This window comes from Drosophila subpulchrella, chromosome X (genome assembly GCF_014743375.2).
Source record: "Drosophila subpulchrella strain 33 F10 #4 breed RU33 chromosome X, RU_Dsub_v1.1 Primary Assembly, whole genome shotgun sequence".
Classification (NCBI taxonomy): Eukaryota; Metazoa; Arthropoda; class Insecta; order Diptera; family Drosophilidae; genus Drosophila; species Drosophila subpulchrella.
The window spans coordinates 14,016,275-14,034,954 of NC_050613.1; the positions used below are offsets into that span (position 1 = coordinate 14,016,275).

At 39.7% G+C, this 18,680-nt stretch overlaps 1 protein-coding gene across 3 annotated transcripts; it reads left to right on the forward strand.

Annotated features, from left to right (window-relative positions):
• The first annotated feature begins 10,603 nt into the window (after positions 1-10,603).
• On the forward strand, positions 10,604-17,584 carry LOC119557791 (glycine, alanine and asparagine-rich protein). 3 transcript variants are annotated; one of them, XM_037870691.1, is made up of 5 exons: positions 10,604-10,699; positions 11,307-11,694; positions 13,641-14,609; positions 15,333-16,244; positions 16,842-17,584. In XM_037870691.1, the coding sequence occupies exons 2-5, from the start codon at positions 11,637-11,639 to the stop codon at positions 17,582-17,584; spliced, it is 2,682 nt and encodes an 893-aa protein (XP_037726619.1). In that variant the 5' UTR covers positions 10,604-10,699; positions 11,307-11,636. The 3 variants fall into 3 exon arrangements, with proteins under 3 accessions (XP_037726619.1, XP_037726621.1, XP_037726620.1); XM_037870693.1 differs by lacking the exon at positions 16,842-17,584 and having other exon boundaries at positions 13,641-13,699; positions 13,781-14,609; positions 15,312-16,345; XM_037870692.1 differs by lacking the exon at positions 16,842-17,584 and having other exon boundaries at positions 15,312-16,345.
• Positions 17,585-18,680: the final 1,096 nt, after the last annotated feature.

Sequence of the window (18,680 nt, forward strand, 5' to 3'; positions counted from 1 at the left end):
TGTGTCTTGTTTTATTTTCATTATTTTTTGTAGTGTTGTTTTTTGGGCCCTCGCTAGTTGTGTATTTTATTTTTACATTTTTAATTAAAACGCAATTTGCACTTACTTAGAAAATCATTTCGACTCTGTTTTCTTTGCTTTGTTTTTTATGTCTTTCATTGTTTATTTATCTTAGCTGGCTCACTTCGTCGCCAATATCCTTCTTTTGCTTCTTCATTATTTCACCAGAGGATTATTTATCCCTTGATTTTGCCGTAGGCATTTCAGAAAATTTAAATTTAAAGAATTTAATTTAAAGAACTTAATATTATTAGGTAAATGGTGTAGCTTAGAAATCGTAAGGTACGCAACCTAGAATTATAAAATCATAGAATGTAAATAGTAGATATTTCTAAGCTATTTTCAATGGCTTGTGATTTTGGCCCACAATTTGTTAATGAGCCATTTTAAGCATGGCAAAAATGTAGGGTGTTGAAGGCAGAGCCCAGTGGGCGTGGCGGGGTAATCACAAAATTGGCAAATGCAATAGAGGAAATTTCCAGCGGTTTATTACACTATTGGCCATCAAATAATCACAAATGCCAACAGCTCCATTCCCAAAAATGTTGGCCTTTTAATTGTTCGTTTGCCGAAAATGGTAAAATGTTTGAACACTGCGAATTTAGCGCTGAATGCGAGTGCATAATTAATATCGAGAGTTGCCACGGAAATCGGGGAATTCGGGGGCTGTCGCGGAACTGCGGACCTCTCATAATTCTCCTAATATATGGTCGGGTCTGTGGGTCCATGGCAATTGGTATGTGCCCCTTTGTTTTGCTGTATACATTATAAAATATATTTTATCTCATTGATCTGAGCATGCAGGCACGTCAAAAAATATATTATAATCTTAAAGTAGGGATTATAGTATGGAGATATTTTACAGATTTTATAGTCAAAATACTTTGTATATTTCAAACGGTAAGCAACTATATAGATCTTTCCTTTAAATTTTCCTAGCATTTTAAATATTTTTAAATATATAAAATTTGTATTAGTGTATTTGCAAACAATGGAAAATACCAGAGGTAAATTCCAAGGGGAAAGGTGCTATTCTTGCTATTCAAAATATCCGCGAACAGTGAAAAACAGGGAGAGTACGGAGTAAGTACAGATAGTATGATAACAATGACGCAGACTGTACATAACCGAACAATGGAAGGATAAACGGGGAGTTGCGAAACATGGAGGCACAATAAGAAGAGAATGAAATACAGAAATTAAATTTGAGTTGGAAAAAAATAGGCTGAAGTGTTGGGAACAATTGAAAAGCTGCTTTGGTTAAACTAAAAACAGGAAACGTTTATTAAAACTATGTTCTACACTTTATTGAAAAATACAGCATAATTAGTCCTTGGAAATATGTCAATCCTACTTTATCCTAGATCTATCCTCTGCTTCATTTGAAAAGCAAGCCAAGTCCTTTAAGCCTCTATAACTTATTTTTCTCAGCAGCCCTCTTAAGGGTTTACTTTCAAAATAAAGTAAATCCCTCTCATAAAGTGCTGATGATTTTCGGGGATCGTTCGCGAGGCGTTCAGCTCGGCAAACAATTTAATTAAAATATGTCAGTGAGCCAACCGAAAGGAAAGGCCCCACAACACCCACCCAGAACACAAAACAAGACGGGACAAAACAACAATTGTCGCTGGGATAAAATGGCAAATTGAAACATTTTGCAGCCGTGACAGAAACTGGTGACAATTTTGCGACTGGACAGGACGAAGGCCTCCTTTCGGTGTTGCCATAAAACTTTGCAGCCACTTGCTCCACATTTTGAGTTGAACCCCCTTCAGAGGACCATCCAACCCCCGTCTTGCTCCCCTCTTACTGCCGAATCACCATCAAGAAACCCCCTTTGTTTTTGCGTTTTTAATTTTGCTTTGTAACAATCTCTCTGTTACTTCCCAGGATCTCCAGCTCCTCATCCTGCTCCGCATCCTTGGCACTTCTTTATTTTTTCGCAATTGTCAACTGCCTGTCGGAAACGCCTTCCCTCAACCCCGCCCCCCTTCGACTACACCCTTGTGTTGTCTTCATTTGTGCAATCTTTTCTTTTTACTTCGCGTCGCCATTTGATAAGTTTGACAGCGGCTACTTCTCGGCCTCCCCTCGCTGCCAGCCACTCTTCAATGGCTACACTGGCAGAAATCGCAGAGTTGGGGGTTCTTTCAAAAGCTAGTTATATGTGCTTAAGATTGATGAACATCTTTCTCAACAGATTTAAGTCGACAGGATCTCTGAATGTTTTCCATTTATTTTTTTTATTTTTGTTATCCTCCTAAAATAATATAATAATAATATTTAAATTTATATTGATAAGAAATTAGCATACTAATTTCTGTGGAAAATAATAATATTCCATATTCCATCTCAATCTTTTAAAGCCACATTTTCTTTTTGGGCTTAAGATACATAAAGTACCTATACTAAAAATAGTATAACTTTCCCTTTAAAGATATCAACATAAAACTTATCAAATACTATTTTATCTTGTGCATATCTTCGTCAAAAAAAATCTTTCACATCGTATTACTATATCCAATATTCGTTATTAGAACAATAGAGGAAAATATGCCAAACTGTAATGTTTTTGATATGTTTTTGCTTATTGTTTCCTGTTTTATGTGTTGTATTTTTTATTTGCACCATTATAGTACATTTTAAAATGTAAAACATCGGCTTGCATTTTTGTTTATTTTTGTTGTTGTATATATTACGATTTTTTTTCAGTGCACCATTCGCTTTTCCCCCCTTGCAGTGCCGTCCCTTCGACACTCTTACTGCTGTGTATTGTTGTGCAAATAAGCAGCGCTCAGGCGTCAAACTGAAAATAAATGAGCCAAAAGTGGTGAGCGGCTAAGGGCCAAAGAAAGTGGCGGAGAAAGGGGGCCAAAGGGGTGGCGAAAGAGGGGTGAAAGCGGGGTGAGAGCGTGGTGATAATGGGGGACCGGGCAGCCAGGGGATTGTGGATGATATTCTTGTTGCTGAAGTGAAAACAAATTAACTATCTCACGCTGGGTTTTTGTTACCAGTCGGGAGACTCTGAGAACAAGAGAATAGGACGGGAAGGACGAGAGAGGACTTGCCAGGATGCGGGGACAAGGACGCCATCACTAGGCTCAGGAAAACAGGCAAACACTCGCCGAAATGGCTCCGAGGATTGTCCAAGATGACAGCTCTGTTGATTCAGCATTACGCTCGAAAAAAAAGAGACCTTTTGAGGGCAGGAATCCTGAGAATACGTCAATCTTGAAATATATGGATAATGCTCTCAGGACCAAAACATTTTAGCCAATGCCTCAAGTCAACAGGGATATAGGATAACTATAGCTGAACACCTATGTAATCCACACATAAGTTACACGTCATATTTGATCACTTCTTAAAAGGCCATCTAACCATGAATAACTTACTTTGAAATCATATTTGCATGACTGAAATAATATCTCAATTCTGCAATATATGTTCTATTATTATTGTATTTCATTTTAGTTAACACCAAACTACGTATCTAAAACAAGTTTATATGTTTTATACTTTATTATTCCATATTTATAAGCTAATTCTTGACAAATCTATTATCTCAAAGATTCCTTTTCTGCTAAATTTCAGTGTAATCTTAACATCTTGGACAGTGTTTTTTTTGCTCGTTCTATCACTTTCATTTCGTTTGTCTTTGGCACTTTGCCTCATTGCTCTGAGCTGTCGTATTACTCTATTACTTTCTTGAGTCCATAAAAAAGATGTCAAGAAATAACAAAGAAACTACTACATTTTTAAGTTAATCTTAACTTTAAGAAATTTATAACTGCTCAAAGAACTTGATAGAATTCTATCGATATGTAGTATTTTTATTGGATAAGCCTGTTTATTTTCGTTATAAGGGCATTTACAATTTGGTTTTGGGCCTTGGCTCGTCACTGCTCTTCTTTTGTTGTTTGCTGTCCAATTTCGGCGTTCGCGATTCGGTTTCTTTTTGTACTTTTTAGGGACTGCACCTGTTGATGAGCTGCAAATGAGATTTGGCAAACACTGAGGATGATGAAGCGAGTCCCAGGAACAAGATGACGAGAAAGTAGAAGTGGCAGCTGAAGTGGCGCTTTATGTGCACAATTTTATGCTAATGCCTTGCCATGGAATTAGCAAACAAATCCACGCACAACTTTAAGCCAGTTGACACACACACACATTTGTTGAGGGGAAAACGAGGGAAAATATAGGGTGCATGAAGGAGAAACACAAATAGAAAATATGAAGAGTACACGGAAAAAAAGAAAATTTAGTACTTAAACGATTTAAGCTATTAAAATAATACATACAAAAAATGTTACTATATTTAAGAATATAATGCTAAAATCACCTGGGCTTCTGAAATCGTTTATATAGGTGTCTAAAAGTATGCAATGAAAAATGAAACTTTGTCCGTACCCAAAATAAGTTGTTGCATACTTTAGGACACCTTTGTAAGGGATTTGAAAGCCCTAGTGATTTTTCCAAGAGACCCTAAATATATTGTTGCATACTTTTAGATACCTTTTTAAGTGATTTCAAGACCCTAGTATCTAAGCAAGACAGAAATATGTATTCATAGCTGCTTTTTTCCCATGTACTCACACTTTGAACTCAGGACTGCCGACTATCCAAAGGGGGATTTTATGGACGAGGGTGGTTGGGTGGTTGGGCTGCTGGGTGGTTGGGTTGCTGGGTGGTGCTGCCACCCACCCAAAAGACGAAGTCAACTCGCTAAGCCAGTTGGCACCAGTAACAATAACTTAACAGCCAGCAAACAAGGAAAATCTGCTACCGAGCCACCCCACCCCCACCCTCAGCACCACCCCCTCTGTCCCCTGCCCCACTTTTCCCCCTCGAACGTAACATTTCAATTGAAAGGATTTACATTCTGTTGTTATGCTTTTCAACATTTTTGTTTTACAGCTAAGGTCGCCCAAAGACAAGTCATAATTGTGTGGTCTGCAGTTTCTGTATCTGGATTTGGATCGGGATTAGGAGGGGCTGACTACAGCCAACAAGACAACCCCCAAATGGAGGGTTTGTCAGCCAGTTGTCCTCGGCTCCATTGTGTGGGTGAGAATATTCAAAAGTAATTGGGCAGTTAAGTGATGTCGAAGTGAAGTGCAAATAAATTTATTTAAATTGCAGGGGGACCCTAAGAGCCTGGAAATATGAATAGAATGGAAACTTTTAATGGATTTGCTCTATAAATATGTGATGGAAAAAATCGCATGTATTTTGTAAGATTCAATCGGCTTACTCATTTAAAAAAATATTATAGAACTAAACAGCTAACAACCAAATGAAGATATGGCCAACCAAGCAAAATAGGCCACTACTAAAACATCCAGTCCGTTGCCATTCGCACTTAATTTTCGAGTGATTCGACAAATGATTTAAATCCATTTTTCGACAGCTTCCGCGCTCTGTTGGCCATTAATTTGGCTCAGAACGGCTCATCCCATCCCAGTTCAGTTCAGCTCGCCCGGATTCATCCGAACTCGGCTCGAAAATTTAGCCCCGGGCCGCTCGACTGATTCACTCATTTATGCAGTTGCTTGTCTAATGGCATTTTAATTGTCTCATGCGAGTTGCCAGTTTGCCATGGCCACTGCCATCATCATCGGCTTGCGCCACCTAGCGGCGGCAGTCCGCACTCGCACCCGCACCCGCAAAAGTTCCGCCCACAAGTTCACAACCAGAAGTTTTTATTTCGAAAATAAACTCATTTTAAATACTTTTGCCAACAATTTGCCATAATTTGGCTCATTTCCTACAACACACGACGCTGCCAGCTTTGTCACCAGTGGTGGGGTTTCAGTGGGTTAAAGGGGGGCGGGAATGGGAAAGGGGGTTAAAGCGGTGACTACTGCAAACTTTTGCGTGTGCTGTGCCAGGGGGGGGCGTGGCAGACCCGCCACTCCGCCCCCTTTTGTTGCCTGCACATTTTGGCATTGTGTGTTAAGTTCTTAAGCGCTGCCAAAAACTTGAGCCCGTGCAGGCAACCCTAAGGCGGCAACCCCACAAATGCCACGCCCCCCTCCCGACTGCCGCCCCCCGTCGGTCATAAAATAGTTAAAATGCGACAGTTACGAGTGGGGCAATACCGACCCCGCGGAGACCCTCTAGAAAACTGGAGAAAGTCAGTAATTACTCGAAAATTAATCCTTTACAAATTACTTTAAAAAAATATTCTTTAAGACTTAAATATTATTTATTATTGCTTTTAGTTATAAATAATGGTTCGTTTTTTTGGCGAAGAAGCTATATTTTAGGTTTTATCATTTATAAATAAGCAACCTTTTTCAAATACAAAATAACTATTTTGTTTTTAAAAACCACTAATATTTCCAAAGATAGTCTTAATATAAATGAGTGTAGTTTGGCTATATAGACTAGAATCCATAGATTTTACCTACGAATACATAATTTATTAGTTAAATTTCAGCCAGGTGAACTTGGGCAAATATAGGTAAATTTATTACGGCTTTTTCCAGGGTATCGGGCATAAAAAGTGCCGCCTATGCAGTTATAACAAGGTGGGTGGCTGGGTGGTTGGGTGGTTGTGCAGTTGCTACTTTATTACAGGGCAAAAACCCAGTCCGGCGGAAGGAGCAGGAAGAGACATCTCATTCTTGTCTAAGGTTCCGTCGTTTTTTGGCCTGTTTGCATAATTTCCCAAAGAGAAGCAACAATTGGGGGTGGCAAGGGGTTAAGCCGGGGCAAGGGTGGGTTAAACACAGTGAGGAAATGTAGAAACATATGTAAAATATGGTTCATGAGTATATACTTTAATTGACTTTTAAACCACATTTGCGTTTCATAAAAAACGCCATTTTAATATTAACAAAGTGAGTATTAATTAGAAAATATTTTACTTATATGAATCGATAATTTATTATTGACATCAGCTATATTTGGAGCCATATAAGCTTTAAAACAAATAAATATTAAATGCAATTTCTAAAACAATTCAATTCAGCTGCCTTAACTCAAAAAGTAAATTGTTTTCCGTGCACTTGACTGGGTCTGGCTTTTATATATATATATATTGAACCATCTATCCAGCAGACACAAGGGTTCACTTCGGAAGAAGTTAGGAGCCCAAGTTGAAAGGAATAAGGGACAAAGGGGAGCAGGAAACAAAACGCAGGATAAGGGCAGGGATAACGAAAGGGGAGGGTGCTCCACACAATGGACTCCCTTATGTCTTCAAAAATTACATTTTAAGTTCTGAAATTACAATACAAAATTGAAATATCTTATTTCAGCGCTGCAGTTGGAGGCAATTTTTCATGCGTATAAAGGGGGAAGGGGGCAGGGGGAAGGACGAAGGACGAGGGACGAAAAGCTAACGAGCCGCATGGCAGACAAAACTTTGCTGAATTTATCAACGAGTGTGTGTATCTGTATCTTTTGCATTTATGAAAATGTAATAATAACAAAAGACGCAATGCAGACGCGGCAGAAGTAAACTGGAAACAAACACAGGACTTTCAGGACGACGGCGAAGGGGCGGCAACCAGGATGTGCGGCATATGTGTGCGTGGCAACCCTAGACAAACATATGGCTCACCGAATGCACAATGTATCTGCATCCGCAACTGCATCTGTATCTCTTTCTGTCTCCGTGTCGCCATCTCGCCAACTTCTGCTAACGAAATTTGCAACTTAAAAAATTTGTCAAAACAAATTATCATAAAAAGCTCATCAGTCGGCGGGAAGTAAGACAAGGGAAGGGAAGGTATCTCCAACAAGCCAAACAAAAGAACAATTAAGCCCAGTGTGTATGAGATGTAAGGTTCCCCAGAAAATATCAATAAATAGATCTTATGATAATCCTACAATAATTTCAGTGATCAAAAATTTAATATTATGTAAGGTGGCTTATACTTAGGAGGTAACAGTAGTAAATTATTAAATCATTAAGAAAGGTATAGTAAATTAATTTACATTAAAAGGAATATTGAATTATTTTAAAGAAATTCTAATTTTAATTTCATTAGGTATATTAATTACACACATTTACACAATCTTCACTCTTTAGAACATTTTAAATCTTTAAGATCTGTGACCGCATCCCAACTTCGGTTCTACTTGGAAATTTCAGCTAAAGGCATTAGGTGGGAATGTAATTAAATTGAACTTGCCCTGAAAGGGAAGCACTCAGAACGCAGCCCCAAAGTGAATTCAAATAAACCAGTGGGGGGGGATTACCTCTGCCCCCCTCTCCAGAGTTCGTATATATATATTTGGGAATATGTGATATCCCCTCGAAAGCAAATGAAACTTCAATTAGCAGCTCAAATCAAAGTCAGACATGTTCGGTCGAAGGACAAGCGGCATCAGGAACATCGGAGAATGACCCAAGAGGCCAAACCAAAAACAAAATATAAAAAAATAGTTACCTAAAAGTTAAAGCCGCGTGTCCAGAAAAGTTGTGGGCATTAAATTGATGGAAAAAAGAGGGGCACAAATGGGGGAAAAACAATATAAATGGAAGGGGTACTTTGGAGGGGGGCTTGAGAGTCTCGCTGCGATATTTTGCCTTTGATAGAAAAACAATTTTTCTACTCCATTTCACGCGTTCAAGGCAGAACCATAAAAGCTGGCCAGAAAGAGAGGGGGAGTTTGGCAGGAAAGAGAGGGGTATACTGGCGGAATCGTCAGCGTAAAGATGCCGCCAGAGCGATAAACGCTAGAAATGAAATAACAATAAAAACCACTTTTTTATATCGAACACCAAACTGAAGTTTAGTCCTCTCTTTCCAACACAGGCACACTCGCTCTTTCTCTTTTCCCCTGGCGAAAGTTGGTGTGTGTGTGTTGACCCAATTTACTTTGGCCTTGTTGTTGTTACCGTTCACTGGTTTCTTGCAGTGTACAAATTTCGATTTGCAAGCCAAATATCAGGCAGAAAATATATATATCACGCCATTGGCCACAATGATTGTAAGTTAGGGATGCGAGAAACGATCGATAAAAATGTCAAACTAATTGTCAAAAATGTAAATAAAATACTAATAATAATAAAACACTTCAAAAAATTCGAAAATATTAATACAGTATTTTTTTGATATCAAAATATAATATTATAAATTGATTAATAAATAATTGAATAATATTAATAATTTATTTTAATTTCCTTCTAGTGTGTTTACAATAATTATTAAAAACAATTTCTTGAAAGTCGTTTTATTATTGTTTCCCAATATTTGAAATACACCCACTGTACAAGCTGTAAGTCCCATTGTCTTGCTTGTCATTAGCAGCTCAATTAATTCATAAAGGGAAGCTGCCCACCCGAAATATATGTATCTACAAGTTCATTAGTTAGAACCTGCTGGCTTAATATTATTCCACACACTCACAAACGTTGTTCTTAGGACGGGTTTTTTCTAGCCCCTTCCACCCGAAAAGAGCGCTAAAAACTTTTGTCAATAAAAGAAAACATTAACAAATACAAAAAAAAAGAAGAGTTAAGACGGGTTTTTTGTTGATGCTTCTATTTGTTTGCCTGTTTGCCGACCAATTGTGGAGGCTGCTGTTTTGGCGGGGCTTAAAGGGGGTTACAAGTGGCCAAAAGCGGGGTGGCAGATGTCCAAAAAAAGCGGCAAGAGGGGCGGAAAACGTGGCGCCCAACGAGCGAATTCCAATTGACCTACAGCGCGTTCATTTGAAGTTCAAAACTTGACCATGAAGTGGCAGATGCTCAGCGGAAATCAAAACCGAAACTATGAGCCGGGGATTCATTCGAATAGCCACTTGTGCTAAGGTCGATGATGGGAATCACCCAGAAAAATTAGAGTCATTGAGAAGATCTAGCAAACAACTTTGTCGGGTTTATTTATGGGGTGTTTCAAGCGGGGTTCTTATAGACACGGCATTAGCCAGAATTTGTGTGTCATTCTGGAAATTGTTTCTCACTTTTTCATGACATTTTGAATATATTATTTTTATTTCACTAAACTATTCTACGTAGAACTTTTTTATAATATATTGATTTTTAAAAACACCTACGTACTTTAATAGCTTGATGGTACGAAGCTTGATAACCCTTTTAAATAGTGTTGGAAAATATAAAAAACCATATTCAAAAATATTAATATTATATTATTATATTGATTTTTAATATATTAATATTGATTTTTATTCAACTGACAGGTGGTCAGCAGATTGTCTCAGCTTAACTATCGATTATCTAAACACCATTTCACCGGCTGGCTTTCTCTGTTCATAAATTTTAAGTAATTCAAATACATGCTCGGATAATCAATAAGCCTTTCTCCCCGTGCCAAAAATCCCCGCGAAAGAGAAACCATCTAATGAGGAGGGGAGGCCCAAAAAAAAGATAGATTCGAATTTGTGATCGGGCAGGAAAAAACCAACATCGAAAAGTGATCAGTGTTTGTTTATTGTTCCCCGAAACGAGTTAAACGTGATTTCGGTTCTTTTTTCGGGGGTCTGTCGCATCGAACAATAGGCATATTGACGGTTGGGCGTCAAGTCGGACGTTAATTATTGATTAGTTTAAAGCCCGATTAACAAACCGGCATCGGGGTTTAGAACGAATCGGAACGTCCGACGCCCCACAACTTCCATCGCGCTCTCCGAAAAAGGTTAAAAACAAGAAAAATCAAGACAGGTACACGGAGAAAAATAGCCTATAATTGGAAATATTTTTGTTTTTAAGATGGTAGTGTTAAAAGTGTCCTTTGTAAAAAATTCCGGAACTGACAGTTGCTTATTAAACAAATAATACAAATGTAAAATTTATTTGAGCATGAAATATCTCTATATAAGTCAACTGTATTAGTATTTCCATTAAATTTTAAATGTTTTTTAGTTGTGCATAATTATAAATGAAAGCTAACAAGATTTAAATAAAAATAAATTGATTAAAAATAAATAGTATACCAATAAATAATAAATAATACATCATACAAAAGTATACAAAATAATTTAGAATAGAAAGATAAAATGACATTAGACTTCTCTAATAAAATGCTTTTTCAAAAAAATTCCATTAGAAAAATACAGTAATTTCCGAAATTTTTTAAATATTTTAATAATTGTAAAATTGTATATTTTTATATATTTTAATTAATTATTTGAATTAGACTTACAAATTGTGGATATATAAAATTCATTAATACTAAACAGTTATTAGCCCTTTTTAGAGCCTTTGAAACATTATAAAATCTAATTTTTTGGCGCGGGGATTGTGATAATTTAATTAGAGGCGAGTGCAGTTTTTTTTTCAGTGTGACAAGAGAGGCGGAGCTGCGGAGAAGAACCGGCGGAACAACAAACTGAACAGCGACACCGCAAAAAAAACACGGCGGAGAAACAATAAAAGTCGGCCAGCGGCCAAAAACGCGCTCATTGCGTGCGCTGTTTTCGCAACGGCAACGGAAAATTAGCCATCCGGTTGAGGTGCGAGCGAGACAGCGAGTGTACGGCAGCGGAATACGGATTGCCAGAGTAACGGGAAAAGTACGGAAAGTGCGGAACACCCGGAGGACAGGCGTACGAAATACGGAACACGGAGTGCGGATACGAAGTACGGATACGAAGCCAGGATGCGACACGCATTTGTTGGATTAATTGTGTGCTGGCTGGCAGTTTGTCAACCGCAAGGTAAATATTTTTCGAATACGCCACGGCATTTGCGGGGGATCGGGCATAGACAGGATAATGACAGGATATATACCCCACGCACACACACACACACACACACACGCACCTACACCCACATTAAGGCGCACACACATGGGGCCTTTGTTATTACAGTAATAATTGCAAAATTATCGCTGGATTTTGCGCCTACGTGCGTTGCATTGTCAACAGAAAAACAGCGAATAGTCTTTTGCAAAAGACGAAAGAGACAGAAACATTGGCAAAGAAAGGGATAGCAGAGGTGGAAAAGGAGGCATCAAAGGTCTAAGGGCTTATCCATGTTGTAACCACATTTTAAAGCTTATTATCTGCGACTTCGAGGGGATCAGAATATTTTGTACATTTATATCTGATGTAGAACCCATGTTGAGGACTTAGCACTTCAAGCCTTAACGACACAATTGGTTTTTAGTGTTAAAGTCAATGTTTTAGGACCTAGAAATATTATATTACCAAGTATTGAAAAACAAATGTTCGCTAATAAACAGTAGATACACATATTATTATCTGCGCTTTCGGGAGGATCACTCAATTCGATATATGTTCAAATTTGTATCAGTACATAAACATAATAGATTTGTCTGACCAAAATTCGTTACATCTTAGTATATCTAGTTTTTTAGTATTTTAGTCTGTTGTTATAGGACCTAAAATTATCATTTTACCAAATTCTGCAACAAATGGTTTTTTTTTCAAAAACAGTCAGCTTAAATGAATTTATCTTGTAGAGCCAATAAAAGACAATAATTGATCAGATGTATTTTTCAGAATATATGTATTTATAATTTATGCATGAAAAAATACTCGTATGAAAACGACAGAGATGCCAATACCCCCCTTTTGTTAGATATTTTAACATGAACACCATCTTTCGAGATGTACACTCAAAAACCAGTTAGAGATCTTTTCAGCTTTCGTCCCTTTCTCGCAGCTAGCCATTTCTTTCGTTTCTGTGCAATCTCACAATTTTTAAAACGAACAATGCTGAAAAAGTGTCGTGGAATAAAGTAGAATGGAATAAAATGTGTGGAAAAAGTTTTGCGAAAAGATTATAAATGCATAGTGTTTGGGGGATTTTGTTTACTTTTGACTGCTGTCAGTGCAACTTGCGGAACTTTCCACTGATGTTTGTTACCACTTTTTCACGCTCGCTTAGTTGCAAGTAAAAAACGCTGAAATGTCTTTTGCACTGACAATTGCATGAAACTCGAAAACCGATTACCCTCTGATGGATTTACTTAGAATTTGCATGCTTTTTGTCCGGCAATTTTTTATGAAGCTGTTTTAAGCTGCGAAGTGCATCATGAAAATTGAATTGGCTTTTTAAATAAAGTTTATAAAACAATTTAGATTGCTCATAAGATTTAAAAGCAAAACATTTGTCTCCTCCCAAGAAAATATCTCGAGCACTTACAAGTTTGATAAACAATCAACATTTAAAAATTTAACAACGTGTTTAGTATTGGTTCTGCTTATTATATTTAGTATTATATACAAGACTGATTATGTTTAAAAATTAAATACAAATTATGTGTTGTACTTTTATGTTTATAGTCAAAAGTATTATCAAGGTACAGCCAACATGGCGTATGAGCGTTAAATATTGCGTATACGCAAAAAGTTTCTCTTTAAAAAAATTAAGAAATGTTTTTATTAAGGCCTATATTTTTCCATTTTTTGTTGAAAAATTAAAAAGTGTTTCTTTGACTGAAAATATTTTAATTGATTGTGTGAATGTTTTTTATTGTTATTTAATAATATTGATGTTTATTATTATTTCATGTCTGTGCAGCTAACTGAATTGGTGATGTGCGAATAAAATCATATTTTCAGGGGTGGCCCACAAAAAGTGATACATATTTGTAGTTTGATATATTTTTAATAACATTTTGTACTTCCCCTTTCAGCTGAGGCGCAGTTCGGGGGCTTTGGACCACAGCAGCAGTTCCAGCCGCAGTACCAACAGGTATACCGCCAACCGCAGTTCCAACAGGTGTACCGCCAACCGCAGGCTTACCAACAACAACCTCTGGTCTATTACCAACAGCCCCAGCAGTTCCAGCAGCCCCGCCAGCGGCAGGGATCCGTCTCCAAGGCGAACACGAACGCCTACGAGCGGCAGGTGGACTTCGGGAACAACCTGGAGTACACCCAGGGTCTGTCCAATTCGCGGGCGGTGACCAAGCAGAATGGCCAGCGGTTGGTGACCAACAGCCAGGCCCAGACGCAGGACGTGGACCTGGGTGGCCTGCAGCTGGGCAATACTTTGACGAGGACCAGGACTAATGCCAATGGCCAGGTGTCGCAGGGCATTGCCGATCAGTTCCGGATCGGAAACCTGGGCCTAGGCGCCTCCCTGTCGCCGCAGAATCTCCAGAATGGCTTTGGCCTGCAGCGCGGTGCCGACGGTGACCTCCGCCTGGGTTTGGGGCTCCTCAATCTCGACCTGGACCGGAATGTGGCCAACACGAACACCCTGTCGCAGGCGCAAGTGAATGCCCAGGGCAAGGGCGCCAAGGCGGGATCGAGCAGTAACTCACAGTCGAATACCCAGAAGTATGGTGGTGTCACCGTCACCGACACACGCTCCAATTCGAATGCCTTTGGCAAGACCAGAAGGGGTCAGACCTCGGCCTCCGCCGGCGGATTTGGAGGCAATGCGGCCACCAATGGCCAGGTCTTCGGCGGTCCCTTCCAGCGGGTGGTGCGCCAGAGCAGGCCAAGGCCCAAGAGGAGGGCCCAGTTCGTGCCCTTTGGATATCCCGGTGGCGGTTTCGCCCCACGACCAGGACCCTTTGGGGTGGGTCTTCTGGACAGGCCGAGGAGGCAGTTCGGCGGGTTTGGCGGTTTCGGAGGTGGTCCCGGCTTCGGAGGAGGTGAGTTTTTGGTCATTTTTTATTAAATAAATAAAATATTTATAAAATATATTTTATTATAATATTTAAAAAATACATTGGCTTGCTTACCCTCTATTTTAGTTATGCCCCTCTTTCGATACCTTTAAAAATAGTTACATTTTTGTTTGAAAAATATATTTATATCTTTATTTTAACATCCTTTGCCAGACAAAACACTGATTTTTTAGGGCGAAAAGTAAGATCTACATAGTTGTGTTAGCTGAGTAACGGGTATCTTATAGTCGAGGCCTTCGACCATAGCGATTGTTCTTGTTTTTATATTAAGTAATGCAGTTGAAATGTTTTGTGTATTATAGTAGGTTTTTTGTATTTAATTTAATAATTATAATGAATTATGAGGAGGAAGAAATATAAATAAGGAATTTTTAATTCAGTATTACGATAGTTATAAATATAATAAATTGTATACTCCCTTTTTTGTGCAAGTGTATATTATTTAGCAATTGATAAAAATCATTACTTTGTTTCAGAGCATTTAGATGTTAACTTGTTATAAACAGTAGGAAATTGTATTCCTATTGTATAAGGAAGATAAGACAACACTGCGTCTTAGATATGTTATAAAATGTATTTTTAGCATTTATACATTTAAAATAGCTCTCGAAAAGTGTCTTCATCCCAGAGTTTCTCACATTTTAAACTATTCTGTAACCCACTCAGGTCAGGAATTCGGCGGAGGAGGCGGTTTCGGAGGAGGACCTGGCTTTGGCCAGGCTCCCCAGTTCGGTGGCTTCTACCAGCAGCCAGAACAGCAGCAGCACCACAAGAAGAAGGGCAACAAGAACCAGGCGCACGGCAATGCTAATGCCCAGGGAGGACCCGGGTTCAACCAGCAGGCCTCGACCCAGAACCACGCCAGCGACGGGAACACGGGGAGCAGCTCCATCAGCTCCAATCTGGCCCAGGACGGCAGCAGTGGCCAGGTGAGCTCGGCGAACACCAACACCCACCAGGGTCAGACAGCCAACGGGGGCTACGAGAGCGACCAGAACTCGCAGAGTCAGGCTCTGAACTTCAAGCCGGGCGAGCAGCAGGCCTCCAGTGCGAATGCCAACACCCAGCACACCCAGCAGGGCAACCGGGACACCTACTCCTCGAACAGTGGCTCCACCGCGACAAACAACAATATGTTCGGCTCCTCCACCAATACGGCCAACACCAACTCGCAGGTGGTGCGGGATGGCAACACCCAGGACGCGACCAGTGATGCCAATAGCCAGAGCATCTTCCAGGGCAACAATGGCCAAGGAGACGCCTCCGCCCAGACGAATGCCCAGACGAGCAGCCAGCAGGGTCCCAATGGATACGTGTCCAACTCGGCCTCCAGCAGCGCCACCGCCACCGCCCAGAATGGCCAGTCGGCCAATGCGAATGCCAACGCGAATGCCGGTGGTGCCGGTGGTGCGGGAGCGGGAGCCAATGCCGGTAGCTTCGGGGGCGGCGGTGGTGCCAACTCCGATGCCAATGCCGGTGGTTTCGGCGGCTTTGGCGGCGGTGCAGGAGCCAATGCCGGCGCCAATGGCGGTGGCTTCGGCGGTGGTGGTGCCAACAGCAATGCCTTCGGCGGCTTTGGCGGCTTCGGATTCTATGGACGTTAGTTTTAGGCATTAACTCTCCCTTAAAACAGCACACACCCTTTTTTTGTCACCCACGAAAAGCACGAGAATAAAAATGCATTTTGTTTATTTATACCACTTTTTTGAGCACCACGTTATTCCATTTTTTACCACAGCAGTTACACTTGTCTGCATATTTTTTATGAACCAAGTTTAATATTTCTGGGAATTACAAACAAGACAGTAGATATTCAGCTTTTAAAAAATACACTTTATTTGCATGAAAAGTTTTATTTAAAAAAAACAAAACTCACTCTATAGATTACAAAAAAATGTCATATTGAAATTCCAATAACATCAAAATGACCTCTTTAATATTTTCAATTTATAATTTCAGTTTTTAAAATTTATAGAAAATCCAGATGTTTCTTTTCAAGCGCTAAACAGATTTAAAGAAGTTGAAGTCTACAGTATGTTTCTTAAATGTTTTGTGCGTACTATTGTTCTCATTCAAGTCACATTTTATCTAGGTTTAAAATGGATAAGAAAGCACATTGTTTGGAGGATTGCACGAAAGTCACTTATGATAAATTTATCATATTCTTATTTAAACAATTATATTTAAATTTCGTAGTTCACCAACGAGCCCAGCAACAGATTCGCTTGCAGCGCTGGCAGCCACGCCCCCAAAATGGCAGTTCATCCCGGAGCTCCTCCTCATCGTCCTCCTCCTCGATAAACGATAACTTTGAGTACGTGTACTTCAACCACTCTTCGTCCCGCCTCGAAGATCTGCGGCCTGAGAATTCTGGCCAGGATTTGGGTGGGGCAGGGCTACCGCTTAACACCTCGGTGGATGCCTTTGGACCCTACGATAGTACCCAGCGTCAGGGGCGGACCTTCAACTTGATCTTCGACTGGATCAGTGGACTCTTCAACTCGTGCGTCTCGCCCTGCACCTTGGAGGCCTTCCAGAAGCAGACCTGCTGCGAAACCTATGTGGTGGATCCCTCTTATCCACCACCACCGCCTCCGCCTCCTCCACCCCCTCCTCCACAGACTTGCTGTGTCCCTGTGAGACCCAACTACCCCCCGCCACCCAGGCCATTGCCCCCTCCTCCACCACCCAGACCCCTGCCCCCTCCTCCACCACCCAGGCCACTGCCCCCTCCACCACCACCGCCCATGCCCTACCCCTACCCACCCAATTATCCCAATAGGAACACGCCCGTGGTGGTGGTGGCCACGCCCATCAACTGCTGCACCGTGTGCACATTCACCTACTACGGACCTCCGCCCTGTGGGCGGCTCTACAACAACAACAGCAGCAGCGATGGGAAGAGGGTCATCTATGTACCACCTCCCTACTATGGCTAAAAACATAAACTTACCCATAACTATGTATAAGTATTTTTTTCCACAATAAAACAAAAAATTAAGCCAAATATAATGATTTAAAAGATTTGTTTTTTATAAAAGAAGTGGTTGTGCCACACAAATCACTCGGGTTTTAAAATCACTTGTATAAGTGTCTAAAAGTATGCAGTGAATAATGGAAAGTAGTCTTTCTAAACGAATTCATATAACGTCTGAGCTTAAAAAATAGTGTTGCATACTTTTAGACGCCTAAAATGAAATTTGAGAGTTATTTCAAAATCGTTTATCACTTTTTTAATATTCAATATTTTTTATTTGAAAATAAAACTAAAATAAAGCTTTTAAATGGTGATTAAATGTAGTAGAGATGCAGACAGCTTTTAAATGAAAAATGTTTATAACATATAAACAGAACTTAAGATGTATTTAAGAAACCCCAAAAGTATGCTGTGAAACAAACCAGAAATAATTGTAAACTTTAAGTATTGAGATTGATGACTTTGAACTTTCTGGAACACCCTCTTCTTTGAGTGTAATTACTATTTTTAATTTAGAGGAAGCCATGGGGTCTTAAAATAGAATACAGTCGAGTGCTTTTTTAAAGTTTAAAACGGAAGGCTTTTGAGTGTGGCAATATTTTTACCGTATGTCTGTCCCATGAGGTTTTGTCCCTTTGTTTTGTTTGTTCTATGCCTGGCTAATTCGGAAAACGCTTGCATAATCTCCGCTGGGAGGGGGGTTTTGTTGCTTGGGGGAATCCTGTCAAAAATGCGGCAAATAAGACACACGACTGGGCCAAAGGGAGGGGAGGGGCTATATAGGTAGCTGCACTGTAAAAGAAGTAATGTCTAAATACCCTAACCATGATATAGGTCCCCTTGGAGGTTGCTGCATTAAAATATCTCAAATCGATTCTAAATGTGCTGGTAATTGTATATGCCTCATTTTATAAGATAAGTTTCATATTAAAATTATAAACTCATACATACTCATACTTAAATAATTTTTTTTTTGATTAGGGGTATTATTTTTAAAAACATTTCTTGATGTTCAATTAATTTTTTTTGGTCTGGATTCTTTCTTGATTCAATATATG